Genomic DNA, 16,048 nt, shown 5'->3' on the forward strand with positions numbered 1-16,048 from the left:
GGCGATACTATTACTTAATGTGCCATCTCCGTATCTTGCATCAGGCATCTGGACATGTAAGATCACAGGTCCTTCTTACATTTGATAGCAATGGTGAATGGTTTACTAAGAGGTTTTTAGCTTCTACTAGTTAACATATGAATCTGCTAAAGAACTATTTACAGAATGGAAATTTGGTAAAGGAAAGACCCGTGCAACTCGTGATGGATCATACATGGCCTAGGTCAGGAGTGGATGAAGAGCTCACAGGCATGCCAAGTTCTGTGCACATCCTCCAGCTGCATGTTCAAAAGGTAATAAAGCAGTGAGTAAAGTAAGAGAGTTACCAGTCAGAAGTAGACAGATTGTGGCCCAGGTCCACTATCTAATCACAGGCAGACTACAAGACATGCAAGAGATTACAGACCTCTTGTTGAGTTTTAAGAGTTTATGTGTAATTTGCACCACAGTCCTTTATCACGAGTCTTTTGCAAATATTTTCTCGCAGTCTGTGGTTTGTTTTCTCATTCTCTTGACTGTCTTTGGCAGAGCAGAAGTTTTTAATTTTAATGAAGTCCAGCTTATAAAGTATTTTTTTTCATAGCTAATGACTTTGGTATTGTATCTAAAAAGTCATACCCAAGCCCAAGATCACTTAGATTTTCCCTTATTTTATCTTTTAGGAATTTTACAATTTTTCCTTTTATATTTAGGTCAAGGATCAATTTTGAGCTAATTTTTGTGAAGGGTGTGAGGTTGGTGTCTAAGTTCCTTCCTTCATTTTCGTCTTCCTTCCTTCCTCTCCCCTCCTTCTTTCTTTCTTTCTTTCTTTCTTTCTTTCTTTCTTTCTTTCTTTCTTTCTTTCCTTCCCTCTCTGTTTCTCTCTCTTTCTCTCTGTTTCTCTCTTTCTCTCTCTTCTTTCTTTCTTTCTTTCTTTCTTTCTTTCTTTCTTTCTTTCTTCTCTCTTCTTTTTGCATGTGGGTATCCAGTTGTTGCCAGTGCCATTTGCTGAAAAGACTATCTTTAGTTTATTTTATTGTCTTTGCTCTTTTGTCAAAGATAAGCTGACTACTTATGTGGGTCTATTTCTGAGTTTTCTATTTTTTTCCACTGATACATTTGTCTATTCTTTTGCAAGTACTTTACTGTCTGGATTATCATAACTTTATAGTAAGTCTTGACGTCTGGTGGCTTCAGTCCTCCTGGTTTGTTCTCTTCTAAAACTGTGTTGCATATTCTGGTCTTTTACCTCTCCATGTAAACTTCAGAATTAATTTTTCAACATCCACAACATAACTTGCTAAGATTTTTTTATTGGGACTGCATTGACTCTAGAGATCAAATTGGGAGGAGCTGGTATCTTGACAATATTGAATTCCTTAATGATGAATGTGAAATATCTATTTATATAGTTCTTTGATTTCTTTCATCAGAGTTTTAAGTTTTGCTCATATAATTCTTATACCTATTCAGTTAGATTTATGCCTAAGTATATAATTGTTTTGAGTGCTATAAGTGTATCATGTTTTTAATTTCAGGCTCCACTTATTTATTCCTGCTATATAGAAAACTTTTGTGTATTAATTTTGCATTCTGCAACCTTGCTATAATTGCTTATTTGCTCCAGGAGATTTTTTTGGTCTATTCCTTCAGATTTTCTACATAGACCATTGTGTCATCTGCAAAAAAACAAAAACATAAACACAGTTTTATTTCTTCCCAATCTGTTTACTTTTTGTTTTATTTTTTCATTTTATTGCATTAACTAGGATGTCTGTGATGTTGAAAGTGGTGAGGGGTGCCCAGGTGGCTCAGTCGACTGAGCGCCTGACTCTGGTTTCAGCTCAGGTCATGACTCCAGTTTTGTGGGATAGATTCATGCTCACTGTGGGGCCTGCTTAAGATTCTCTCTCTCTCTCTCTCTCTCTCTCTCTCTCTCAAAAAAAAAAAAGGTGGTGACAATGGTGAGAGGGGACACACTTACCTTTTTTTCTGATCACTGTGGGAAAGCTTCTAGTTTCTCACCATTGAGTATAATGTTAGCTATAGGGTTTTTGCTAGATATTCTTTATCAAGTTGAGGCAGTTTCATCTATTCCTCGATGACAGAATTTTTATCAAGATCAGGTGTTGGATTTTGTCTGATGTTTTTTCTGCATCTATTGAGATGATCATGTGATACTTTTTTTTTCTTAGCTTGTTGATGTGAAGGATTACGTTAATTGATTTTTGAATGTTGAACCAGTCTGGTACACTTGAAATAAATCCCACTTGGTCACAGTGTATAATTCTTGTTCCACATTTTTGGGCTTGATTTACTAATACTTTTTGAGGATTTCTGCATCTATGTTCATGAGAGATATTAGTTTGTAGTTTTCTATTCTTGAAATATCTTTGTCTGGTTTTGTTATCATAGCAATGCTGGACTCAGAATGAGGTAGAAAGTTTTCTCTCTCTTTCTATCTTTTGGAAGAGATTTTAGAGAACTGGTATAATTTCTTCTTTAAATGTTTGGTAGAATTCACCAGTGAACCCATCTGGGTCTGGTGATTTCTGTTTTAGAAAGTTATTAATTACTGATTCAATTTATTTTATAGATAGATGTAGGCCTATTCTAGTTGTCTATTTCTTCTTGTGTGAGTTTTGGCACATTTCAAGGATTTGGTCCATTTTACCTAGGTTATTGAATGTGTGGGCAGAGAGTTGTTTATAATATTTCTTTATTCTTCTTTCAATATCAATGGGGTTAGTAGTGATGACCCCTATTTCATTTTTGATGTTTGTAATTTGTCTTCTCCTTTTTAAAAAATCAGTCTTGCTAGAGGCTTATTGATTTTACTATTTTTGAAGGATTAGTGTTTTATTTTGTTGATTTTCTCTATTGCTTTTTTTTCACTCTCATTTCATTCAAAATACTTTAAACATTTTTAAGATTTCTTCTTGACCCATATGTTGGTTGGAAGTGTGCTGTTTTATCTCCAAATATTTGGGGATTTTCTAGCTTTCTGTTATTGATTTCTAGTTTAATTCCAAAAGTATACTTTATATGATTTCTGTTCTTTTAAATTTATTATGGTGTGCATTATGGCCTAGAATGTGGTCTATCTTGGTGAATGTTCCATGCGGACTTGAGAAGAATGTGTTTCCTGCTATTGTTGGATAAAGTAATCAATGGATGTCAATTATATCCAGTTGATTGATGGTGCTGTTGAGTTCAGCTATGTCTTTACTGATTTTCTGCCTGCTGGATCTGTTCATTTCTGAGAGAAAGATGGTAAAGTCTCCAACTATAATAGTGAACTCATCTCTTTCTCCTTGCAATTCTATCAGTTTTTGCCTCATGTATCGTGACACTCTGTTATTAGGCACATACACATTAAGGCTTGTTATGTCTTCCTGGAGCATTGATCCCTTTATCATTATGTAATGTCTACCTTTATTCCTAATACCTTTCCTTGCTCTGAAGTCTGATCTATCTGAAATTAATATAGCTACTCCCATTTTCTTTTTATTAGTGTTGCCATGGTATATCTTTCTCTACCTCTTTATTTATAAACTATATGTATCTTCATATTTTAATTGTGTTTATTATAGGCAACGTATAGTTGAGTCTTGATTTCTCAAGACAATCTTTGTCTTTTAATTGGTGTATTTAGACCACTGATGTTTAAAGCGATTTCTGATACAGCATACCATATTTGTTACTGTATTTGTTATTGTTTTCTACTCATTGCCCTTGTTTTTTTTCTTATTTTTGTTCTCCACTCTGTTTCTGACATTTGTGGTTTTTATTTAGCACTTTAGATGACTCCATTTTCTTTTCTTTCTTAGCATATCACTTATACTTTTTTTCCTGGTTGCTCTAGAGTTGGAATATACATTTATAACTAATTCAAATTCATTTTCAAACAATGCTACATGGTTGGTGAAAATACCTTATAATAACAAAATAATCCTAATTCTTTTCCTCCACCCCTTGATCCCATGTATCATTGTTTATTGCTGTCATTCATTTCATATATACGTGTGTGCGTGTCATAAGTTGGATCTACGTAAAGCAATAGCATCAGAAAAGGAATAAGTTAAGGTAAAATTAAAACTTTCATCTTTCTTATTCTCAATTGATCTAACACATGACAGTGAGCAATTTCTCCTACCAGAAACTTGGAAGTCCCTGATAACTGTTTACCACTATGAGTAACGATGTGATAGCTTTTTATCTTGGAGGGAGGAGAGAACCTGGGGATTTTGTAAATGAGGAAATTAAGGCACTTGAGGGTTGTGACATTCTCCTAATCCTTCATATAAGCGGAAAGCTAGAAATAGCTCCTGGTTCCTTTGAGTCCTGGCTTTGAGCTCAATTCATTTATAGTTCTGGAACCAGAGATTGTTGCTTAGGAAGGAATAAAAGTGACTTGCTGTGTAGAAAAAGGAACCCTTGTTGTAAGTTCAGGGTCTCTGAGGGAAGAATGCATGTTTTAAGAACAAAAAAACAGAACACCTTTGAACCATGACATTTTGAAGTTGGTGGACACAAACAGCGTAATATCCAAAAGGTCTAACCAAAGACTTCTTCATGAAAGCCACTCAAAGTAATCAAAGACAAAATGGTGATTATCAAATACTTTGTTAATACTAATAAAATATTGATGACAAAATAAAAAATACAATCTACTTGATTGTAAATAAATACTCAGCTTGATTTATGTACTTTACTAACACTAGGTCTGGGATCATATAGATAGTTATTAGGTTTCTCCCTTTTTGTGTTTGTTAGTTTGTTTGTTTAAAGCTTATTTATTTTGAGAGAGAGAGAGAGTGTAGGAGAGCACAGGGGAGGGTCAGAGAGAGAAGGAGAATCCTGAGATTCAGGTTGGAACTCACCAACGAGGAGATCATGACCTGAGCCAAGATCAAGAGTTGGATGCTTAACTGACTGAGCCACCCAGGTGCCCTCCCTTCTTGTGTTTTTAAAGCACACTTATTCTTTTAAAATTAAAAAAAATGTTTATTTATTTTTGAGAGGGAGGGAGAAGCAGAGAGAGAGGGAGACACAGAATCTGAAGCAGGCTCCAGGCTCTGAGATGTCAGCACAGACCCCGAAGCAGGGCTGGAACTTGCGGACTGCACCGCAAGATCATGACCTGAGCTGAAGTTGGATGCCCAACCGACTGAGCCACTCACATGCCCCATAAAGCACACTTGTTCTTTTAAAGAACACAACTCTGTATTATAAACCTCAATTCCTTGACTGGTAGATTCATTTCTATAGATAGGTTGTGAAATCTTATATAGGAGGTCTTGAAGTTGGGTGCTGCACTACATAAGTAGCTCCCTGGGATACTGAGATAGGATGGAAACATAACCTATGGAGGGGCCCTTCTGTTCCCCTCTCTCCTCCCCTCCTTGTTTATTGTTTGAACACAGCTCACCTCCCTTCTCAAATTCCCATTTACTCTCACACACTTAAGTCTTCTCTAGTAGTTATTAAAGGCTTTGAAGAAATGGTAAGTAACTTTTAGATAAAATGGTTTAACACTATGTTAATAATTACTGTGGATACGATCCACCAGTGGATGTGAAAATTAGTAAGTGAAAATTTGAAGTGAAACAATTTGCATAGTTTCAAAGTATCTCCGCCTACCCCAGATATTAACTCCAAGTGATCAAGGTTCACATCACCAGTAACAAGACATAAACCCCTTGATAGATTGAGTATCATATCTTGCCAAAAATGTATGACCTCATGCAAATCATGAGAAAACATTAGGCAAACTTAAATTGAGGAATATTCTACAAAATAAACCATCAATACTCTTCACAAGTGTCAAAATCATGAAAGATAAGGAAACACTGACAAATTGTCATAGATAGGATGAAACTAAGAAGTAATTACCAAATATCATGTGGGATCCTGAATGGGATACTGGAACAGAAAAAGAACATTAGAAGAAAAAGTGATAAAATTTGATCAAGGTCTGTAGTTGACTTAATAACATTGTACCAGTGTTAATTTTATAGATCTGATTATCATTGTGTATTAGATATCTAAGATGATAACATTAGGAGAAGTTCATGAGGGGTCTACAGGAACTCTTTTTATGATGTTTGCAACATCCTGTAAGTTTAAAATTAGTTCGAGAGAAATGAACAAAGGGGTAAAAAAGAGAAAGAGACAAACCACAAAACAGATTTAGAGGACAAACTGATGGTTACCACAGGGGAGGTAATGGGGGATGGGTGCAATAGGTGATGGTGACTAAGAAGTGCACTTATCCTGATGAGCATCAAGTAATGTGTAGAATTGTTGAATCACTAGATTGTGTACCTGAAACTATTATAACACTGTATGTTAACCATACTGGAATTAAAATTTAAAAACTTAATTTAAAAACAAACCATAGGAAAAAAATCAGCTCAAAATAAAAAGTTAAAAAATTTGTTGCACTCACTTTTTAACACCTCAAAGGGCTATTTTTTCCCATTCCTTTAATGATCCTACTCAAAACCTTGATATTTTTGGGCATAATGTTCTAACAAGACTATGACTAATGCAAATGACGGATGGAAACGTTTTGAAAGAAAATAAAAAATATTATACCAAACCAGAGTTGTATTCTCAAATTCTCATGCTGCTTTTTGAAAGTTTAATTTATACCCTGTTTTGTGTTTCAAATGAATTCTGGTGGTGTTGTGGACTAACATAGTTTATGATAGGTGTGGGATTTAACTCAGAAATTCTTCTTTTGAATATTTTCTGAAATGGAGGGACTCACTATTCACAGCTAACTGTTTAATGATGTGGCTGAAATTCTTATTCCTTGGGGACTTCCGAATCTATTGCTTGTAGATTACTTTAAATGCTAAACATTCAGAATTTGGTTTTGTTGGTTTTCCATATTTAAGTGGTGTTAAAAAGCAAATGAGACATTGCAAGTGCAAAGAATAAAATGGTATATATAATCTCAAGTGTTATAATTTGTAGTTAGCCATAAATATGGGTAGTTACGAAGTCCGAGAGGAAGTACCAACCAAATCCATGCTATTATCTACATAGGAATCTATTGTGGATTGTGTTAAAAAGCAAATTCTGATTCAGCAGGTGTGCAGTAGGCCCTGATTTCTGCATCTCCAAGCATCTTCCAAGGATGCCATGTTGCTGGTCCACGGATGACATTTTGGGCAGTAAAGACCTAAATGCTTGGAAGGGAAATGGAACAGATGAATCCTGTCTACTTCAGGCATAACATTTCAAGGAAGGGATTTAAAATTAAACAAGTGAAATACTTAAGTACTTAAGTGCCAGAAGGCAGTGTGGCCATAATCAAAATTTGAGGAAATCTCCCCAATGACTCAAACTCTGGGGACAAAGAGAGCAACAGGTGACTCAGCAGTCACCTCAGTGTCAGATGTTGCCTGAGCAGAAAGGATAGAGACCCGATTCGGTTTGAGAATAGGCTGAACCAGTCACGGGCAGGTTGGGTAGGAAGGAGCCCCTTCTTCTAGGAGGTCCGGAATCCCCCCAGGAGGATGTCTACCACTGCCACCAGGGGGCGCGCCCCCACCGCTTTTCAAGGTTGGCAGTAAGGACTGTCACCTCCCCTTGGGGAGGCCCGTGGGCTGGGGGATGAAATGAGATAAGGAAAGGGACACAACGCGGGACCATCCCAGGGTCTTAGAGCCTGACCTCGGGTCTCTCTGTTGACAGAGACTCGGTGAAGAGTCATGTGTTTACAACTCTTAGGATGTTTACACTTGGCAGTCGAGCGAGCCAGGCTTGAAGTGGGTTTTGGTCTGCAGTTAGATTCCAGGTGTTGGAGAAGCAGGGTTTGCCTTGATTACCCTCATTAGAGATAACACGCGGTTATTAAATATGAAGAGTGACAGACTTTGGCATCTTTCTTTTGGCTGTTTTGTATTTTCAAAATGCTGCATTGCTACAAACAACCTTCCGAGGAAGGGCTGGCAGCATCTCTCTAGTAATCAGTGAGGAAACTGAGGAACAGGGAGAGAACGCCTGCACCTTCGATCTTTGGCCAAATCAGAATCAGAAGTCCAGCTTCCTGCTCTAGCCAGCCAAGGCTGAGCACCTGGGTGGGCTGCCCCCCATCCTCCGCCATCTTAGGGCTCCTGAGAAGCCTCAGGGCACAGGGCGGCTGGGAAATGTTGGGCAAAGTGGCTCCCGTAAGGAGGCGGGCCTGGGGCCCCCTGCCCTAGCCTTCTGCTCAGTCCTGCCCAAGTCAAATCATGCCAATTCCTCTCATTTAAGTCAACTGTCTTAACTACTTACACATGAACAGATTCTTTTAATTTTTTCTTTATTTTTTAAACTAAAAAAGTAGGACATGCTGATGCCAGAAAAATAATTCCAAAAATATAAAACAGTATAAAATAAAAAGTGGAAGTCCCTCTTTATTCACTAATTCCCATCCAAAATCCTGTAATTCCACCTCCAGAAGTAACTGTTGCTAGCCATATTTAAAATATATATATTTTATATTATATAAGTGATTTTTTTAATTAAGTAGGCTTCATATCCAGTGCGGAGCCCAATGTGGGGCTTGAACTCACCACCCTCAGATCAAGATCTAAGCTGAGATCAAGAGTTGGACGCTTAACCAACTGAGCTACCCAAGTGCCCCATTAGTGTAATTTTATATAATACAAGTATATCTATGTATGTTTATTATTACATATATTTATATATCTATAAATAAGTATAGAGAGATCTATAAATTTTATATCCATATGTATTTATACCTATATATATTTTGACATCTATTTGCCTGTCCAGAGACATACATGATTTTGCTTAACTTTACAAAAATGATGTTGCACAATTCTTTACACAGTTTTGCTTTTGCTACTTAAGATATATCTATCAGGATGGGGTCCCAAAATTTAAAAATAATAAGACATTTTATAGATGTATTTTCTTTTTTTTTAAGTCTATTTAGTTATTTATTTATTTTGAGAGAGACAGAGAGCGTGAGCAGGGGACAAGCAGAGAGAGAGGGAGAATCCTGAGCAGGCTCCTTGAGGTCAGCACACAGCCCAACTTGGGGCTCAAACTCATGAAATGGGAGATCATAACCCAAGCTGAAATCAAGAGCTGGACGTTTAACTGACTGAGCCACTTAGACGCCCCTTATAGATCTTTTTTTTTCTTTATTAAAACCATGGGATTACTAAGCCTAGTATTTATACCTTTACAGAAATAAGCTCCCAGGGCCCTCCCTGCCATACTCAGCATCCTGTGTTCCAAGTTTACATCCACAGAATGAAATTAGGGGCGCCTAAGTGTTTTCTTTCTGAATGATTATGATAGAATGAGTAATTTGTTCAAATTATGAATTCTCAATTTTTGTCCTCTGAGGATTCAAAATTTTGACCCCTCTATTATCTCCATGGCTCTGGATTATTTTTTATAGGAGTCTCTTTTATCTTATTTTTATAATGTTTATTTTTGAGAGAGAGAGAGACAGAGTGTGAGAAGTAGAGAGAGAGGGAGACACAGAATCCTAAGTAGGCTCCAGGCTCTGAGCTGTCAGCACAGAGCCCAATGTGGGGCTCGAACTCACAAACTGTGAGATCATGACCTGAGCCAAAGTCAGACACTTAACCTACTGAGCCACCCAGGCTCCCAGAGTCTCTTTTATTTTTAATAGCACTTGTGTGAAACAGAAGACAGATACAGCCTTAGGAATAAGGTGTGTTTGTGTGCCCTGTCTTTCTTTCTTCCAAACACTCAAAAAAAATTGCTTAAAAATATTGACAAAAAGGGGCTAGGTAATATATTTTTCATTTTTAGATTTGCCCTCCAGGATCCACCAAAAATACACACCGAACTGTATTCTCTCAAATAGCAGATCTCAAACCTTAACGCAAGAGAATCCCTGGGAGCTTGTGAAGGATGCAGATTTCCAGGCTTCCTGAATCCCATTCCCCTGGGTGGGGCTGGGGATGGACATTTCTCACAAGCTGTCTTGTACTTTTTAAGCCCACGGGCATTTGATTGAAAGGCTGCTCCATGGCTCTGCCACCGAGTGGGTGGGAATCTCTCCTGATGGTACCCATTCTACTTTCTTCTCATTTAGAAGAAAAGAAGGGTGGAAAGAATGCATAAGAAATGGTTTGTGATTTTTCCATTAAAAGCAGAGTCCAAATCTTATGCACATCTGAGGGATTCTTCTGGGTCTGTCTTTAAAAGCTTGACCCCCGAAGTTTACCGGTTGACCTGTCGTCCTGCAGTTACCCTGGGGTAGTGTAACTGGTTTGAGAAGCAGCCGGTAACTGTTTCAATTTCAGCTGAAGTTCCTTATAAAACTAGCCAGTCTGGGAGGTCATTTGTCTCTGATCCAGAGGCAGTGGTTTCGTTATTCTTGGCTTACACTGAACTTGGAAGGGAACTGAAGCATCAGGTAAAAACAATCTACACCTACGCAGCATGAAAAAAAAAATTAGAGTTCTATACACCGGTGCAGATGGATTCCACAGGAACAAGCGTCCGTTTACCTGAAGTTCAAGGACAGGCAATGATGACCTGTGAGGGATTATTTTCAGAGGGTTATTGCCTGCGGGGGAGAATTGGCACAAGGGAGCCTTGGTGGGGGAGCGTGTTCAGGAAATGTTCTAAGTCATGATCTGGAACCCATGTAGGGTATATGCTTAAGCTGTGTGCATTTTATGGTTTGTATATTATGATACCTGAATACTTTTATTTTTTTTACTTTTATTTATTTATTTAAAACAATTTTTAATGTTTATTTATTTGAGAGACAGAGATAGAGCACGAGTAGGGAAAGGGCAGAGAGAGGGAGACACAGAGTCTGAAGCAGGCTCCAGGCTCTGAGCTGTCAGCACAGAGCCCAATGCGGGGCTCGAACCCACGAACCGCAAGATCATGACCTGAGCTTAAGTTGGATGCCTAACCGACTGAGCCACCCAGGGGCCCCTATTTATTTGTTAAGTAGGCTCCATGTCCACCATGGAGACCAACGCAGGGCTTGAAGTCACGACCCTGGGATCAACACCTGAGCTGGGATCTCGAGTTCAATCAACTAAGCCACCCAGGCACCCCACTAAATATTTTTTTGAAAAATAAATAGCTGTGAATATGACAGTGTTCCACTAGGAAAACAAAATCTACAGTTATACCCATGTAGCAAGTCAAAATTACCAAATAGTTGTGCAAAAGGAAAATAAAAAATTGAAACTATAATAAAATAAGCAGTTTCTTTTAACTCTCGTTGTAAACTGAACAATTAACATAGCATAAGCCCCACCTTGCAGACAAGGTGTTCTCAAATGCCTCAGGATGTGAAGTGTGGACTCACACACACACGAGTGATTATTTTGTGTTCTTCAAAATGCTGACAGGAAGAGTCTAAAGGAGTTTTACTGGCTTTTTGAGAAAGACAGCTAATAAGAATGGGGAGGGAAACATGTGGTCAGGCTTTCCTGGATGAAGTTGGGGTTCCATCCAAATCTGGGTGCTGTGTGCGTGCAGGGTGACACGTGTACAGGTGAAGAGCAGCGGGTCAATGCTGCAGTTTACCAAGGTTAGGCAGTGACAGGAAGCCTGGGTGGTTGTCTCCAGACATATGGAGGGGGTGCTATACCTGAGGACTATTCCAGAAACATTCCATGGAAGAGTTTCCTCCTTTCATTCCCTCATCTGCCAACATTTGGCCTTATTGTGTTTAAAGGTTTTCTGTGAGGGGCATCTGCCTGGCTCATTTGGTAGAACGTATGACTCTTGATCTCAGGATCATGAGTTCAAGCCCCTCATTGGGTGTAGAGCTTACTTAAAAAAAAAAAAAAAAGACGTAAAAAGGTTTTCTGTGAACATCCAGTGGTCTTTCCTCTTTCTTGGGCCATATCTCCCTGTGTTATGGTACAATCATGGTGAGCACCTCACACAGCAAGTGGCTTTTCTGGTTTTCTCATTTCTTCCTTTCCTTTCTTCTCAACTGGTGGTTTGTCTGACACACTGGCACTGTTTCGTGTTATGGAGCTACAACCTTGTTCTGTTGTAGAAACTGCTTTATCAGGCTGGGTGCTGTGGGCGAGGGGAGGGCTGGAGAACTAGAAAGAAGGCAGAAGGGTCTAGAAGCTGCTGGCTGTCTGGGCACAGATAAGGCCCTGCTCCCTGGCTGAGTTAAGAGCTCTCCTGGGCTGAGCATCAGTGAATGTGGTCATGGGAGGCTTTTAACTCTTTGTTATAAAGGCAGAGCTGGGAGACAGATGAATCACTTCTGGGCCCCCACATCCAGCCCAAAGTCTTTGCACAGCACTGAAACTGGAATGTTGATAAGGAGGTAAAAACAGGGGCTGTGTGTGGTGATTCCCAGCACCCAGCCCTGGGTGAGGAGGTGCCTGGCTCACTCCTGGAAGAGTGAAGGCCTCAGCACATCCTTGGTCGATGCCTCTCTTTCTAAGCAAGCTAATCCTTAGACTGAATATCAGGGCCTGGAATTTTCTCTCTACGGCTCCCTGCACAAAAATGTGAGATCGAATACAAACGGATTAAGAAATAAAAGGCAAAAGCTACCTGAGGATTGATGATGATCCTGATGGTGAAAGGTAAGTAGCACATTAGCTATTTTAGTTGCTGCTCCTAACAAAATTCAGTTGGAAAGGGGGTGCCTCTGAAGACTAGGAGACAACACATAGGACAAAAATAACTGTTTTCCTTGGAAGAGGAGCCCACTGGGGTCTGTCTTCCTCCCCCAGTGCTGACACAGGACTTAGCAGTCTGCTCTCCCCCCGCAAACTCCAAAGTGTTCCTGTTGAAGAAGAGGGACTTCCTTGACCCAAGAAGGAAGCTTTCCTCTCCTTCTTGCAGAGAAGCCATCGTCTGGGGTGTGGGGGTGAGGGATCCACCAGGGCAAAGGTGCTATCAGACCGGGGAAGAGAATTCCCCATTTTTCATCATGGGTGGTGACTGGCTGCTTGGGGATCTTTGTTTTTACTTCAATACCCTCTTTACTCTGAAATCTGTCAAAATGAGTATTAACTAAAATGTCCTTTCTATGTGCCACTGGAGTGATCTGTCTCTCTCCCCTGCCCTGTTTCTTCCTCTCACTGCAGGTGTTAGGAGAATTTCTAGGGAATTGCCAGTTCCTGGTTTCTCCTCCCTGCTCCCTCCCGGATACCTCTCCCTTTACCGGATTACACAATTCCTTGTGCCTGTGGCAATCTCCCCCTGAGCTGGTGTTGTGTTCATTCCCTAGCCCAATTAGTTCTCTCTTTCACTTTTATTTTTCCTATTTACACTAGAAAAAGCTATTTGAGTATCTTCCCCAGTTAGCTGAATGAAGGCACGTACTCAGCTCCTAACCTTCCATTCCTGTGTCTCTGAATGTTTGAGGGAGGTAACACCACTGGAGAATTCCCCCCACACACTCCAGCCTGGATGAACTTACATAGTTTTAAATTCTTCTCAGTACCTGGGAACCAAAGCATAAGGACAACCACACCGGCATCATAGGGAAGGTGCTCTGTGTCTGGGAATATGTTGAGCTGAGAACACATCTGAGTAAATGACATGACCAAGAAGCAGAAAAGTCTTCCAGTCTCCTTGAGTGAAATGGTCCCTCTGTGGAAAGGAAGCCAGCCACTTTTGAAGGCTTGCTTTGTTGCTTGCTGTGACCCTGCTGTCCCCATGTGATATCTGGGTTCATCTTAGAGACTGTGGGCTAGGTGATCACCCACGGGTCTCCAAGGTTGGTGACACACTTGGACTCTGTGTGTGCTCTCAGACCGAGGAGTGGAGAAACTTCCTTCCTCCTCACCTGCCTAGATGTCTGCATCTACGTTCCTTAACATGACCAGATTCCATGGAGACAGTCACCCAGACAGACCCCTGGTGTCCAGGTGATCCTTTTTTGTTTTCAGCCCCATCGCAAAGGCTGTATCTCAGGTCTATTTATCTGCTATCCTGCCCGCAGACCTAGGGAGGCACCTGGAAACCCTCGCAGGAAGGGTGGGTGGTTCTGAGACCACTAGGTGTTCTCTCTAAATGGGCACCTTTCTGCAGGGCTGTGGGCCGGTCCAGACTCCAGGACAGATACCACCCTAAGTAGGTGAGGGTGGGAGCAGAACTGGGGGCAGGGAAATGGGGGAACTAGGGCTTCCTCCTCATGGGGGGTAGGGGCAGGCTGATGCTCCCTGCGGAAGGCCAGGGTCTTCCTCCCGAGGTTGGCTAGGGATCCTCAGGCTGCCTCACTCAGGGACAGTGCCAGCCGCCCCTCCCCCCTCCCCCCCCTCCCTTCAGCAACAGCATTGGGTTGGATCCAGCGCGATTGGGAGTGAAGTGTGAGCCAGCGCGGGGAGCCGGGACGCCCTCGCGAGCCAAGTGCCTCCAGAGAGTCCGGTTCCAGGTCCAGAGGCTGGCGCGCGGGGGATCCCCACAAGGGGGCGGAGGGAAACCCAGGAGGCCCGCGGGAGGAGGCGCGGCTAGCGGCTGGGCGCGCGCAGCTTGAGCGCACTCGCGGCGTCTCCGCTCCGGGCAGACAGTGGGGAGGGGGGCTGAAGAGACCCCCTCTGTTTCTCCGAAGTTTCGGGCGATTCCTTCTGCCCGGAGACCCGCCTCCCGGCGGCGTGCTCCCCACGAGGGGGCCTTCTGCGCCGCCCCCTCCCTCCCCCTGGCACCGCACGGCCGAAGGATCGCGCACGGGGCTCCCTCCCCAGCTCAGTCTCCTCCCCACGCGCCCCCTCTCCGCCGCGCCGGCCAGCGCGGGCTGCGTCCCCGGCACTGCCCCCCGCCCGCTTCCGAGCCTGAGCCGCCGCGCCGCCGCAGGCTGCGGGAGCTGCGCCGCCCGTGCTCCCGGCGCGCTCCGGCCCCGCTCGGCCCCGGCTCCCCGCTCCCCGCGCGCGGACCATGGAGTGAGGGAGCGGGCGGTCCCGCGACGCGCTCCCGCAGCCGGCGAGGCCGGAGCCAGCCCGGGTGGCCTCGCCAGCCCGCGGAGTTGGCCAGCGGCGGGCCCTCCTCCCGCCGGTCCTTCCCCGCTCCTCCTCCTCGGCCGCCGCCGCCCCCGCCTCCCGGCCGCCCCCGCCGCCCCCGCCGCGCCGCCGCCCGAGGCCGAGCGCGGACGCCGAGCGTGGGAGCCATGGCGCGCGAGGAAGAGAGGGACCCCGAGCGCCGGGAGGCGGCGGCGCGGGCCAGCGGCGAGGAGGAGGAGGAGGAGGGCGAGGAGGGACTGAGCGACAGCGACGACGAGGACGAAGACGACGAGCCCGGCAGCGGCAGGGAAGAGGAAGAGGAGGCGGCGGCGGCGGCCAGGCGGGAGCGCAGCGAGGACGCGCGGCTGCAGCGCGCAGGGGTGCCTCCCGCCGCCGTCCCCGCCGCGGCCGCCCGCGACAGGAGCGGCCGCCGCCAGCCGGGGCCCCCGCCGGGGCCGCTGCCTTGCCGCCCGAGGATGCCGTCGCCCGACGACGAGGACCGCGAGCGTCGCCGGAGCCGCCGGAGGGACCTTCTGCTGAGCCAGCTCTGCTTCCTGGCCTTGGTGGCGCTGCTGCTCTGGTCGCTGTCGAGCATGCAAGAGCATAATGGTGAGTGCTCGCGGCTCGCCCCGAGTGGGCGCTGCGGCTCCGGCAGCTCGGGGCTCCCGGGCCGGGCGCGGGGCGAGCAGGCTGGCCGGCAGGAAGGGGTGCCGGGCACGAGGACTCCCCCTGCCTCTCGGAGGGGCTCGGGAGGATGGGGCCCTGGAGGCCAGGATCGCGCAGTGGAGTCGCGGCCGGCACGCGGGGGCGCCTGGCTGGCCCTGGGGACCCTTGCCTGTGCCTCTTGGCTCTCTGTCCTTCTTACCCACCGGCAGGAGGGACTGGTGGCGGAGGGGGTGGGGGCTGTTCCCCTAAAGAAGTCCCCCAAGGCCAGCAATGAAGTTGTCCCGGTACGATTTGGTACCTGTGCAGGTAACCACCTGTACACCTTCGGCTTGTTGAGGGCACGAAGGGGGCTGGTTGACTGGTGAAACACATAATTTCCCAGTGTTCCCCATACGGAACAGGCGGTCTGGACCAGGCAGAAAGCTCCGTACCCGCTTTTCTAGAACAGGTGCCGGGAA

At 44.1% G+C, this 16,048-nt stretch overlaps 1 protein-coding gene across 1 annotated transcript in view; it reads left to right on the forward strand.

Annotated features, from left to right (window-relative positions):
- The first annotated feature begins 14,489 nt into the window (after window positions 1–14,489).
- The window catches only part of SLC24A3 (solute carrier family 24 member 3), a 479,630-nt gene continuing 478,071 nt past the window's right edge, over window positions 14,490–16,048 (forward strand). The window contains exon 1 of the mRNA XM_019462411.2: window positions 14,490–15,533. Coding sequence (XP_019317956.1) covers window positions 15,092–15,533 — 442 coding nt within the window. The 5' untranslated portion in view covers window positions 14,490–15,091. The remainder of the gene's footprint in view (window positions 15,534–16,048) is intronic.

The sequence above is a fragment of the Panthera pardus genome, unplaced genomic scaffold (assembly GCF_024362965.1).
Source record: "Panthera pardus isolate Hobbes unplaced genomic scaffold, ASM2436296v1 HiC_scaffold_25, whole genome shotgun sequence".
Taxonomy (NCBI): Eukaryota; Metazoa; Chordata; class Mammalia; order Carnivora; family Felidae; genus Panthera; species Panthera pardus.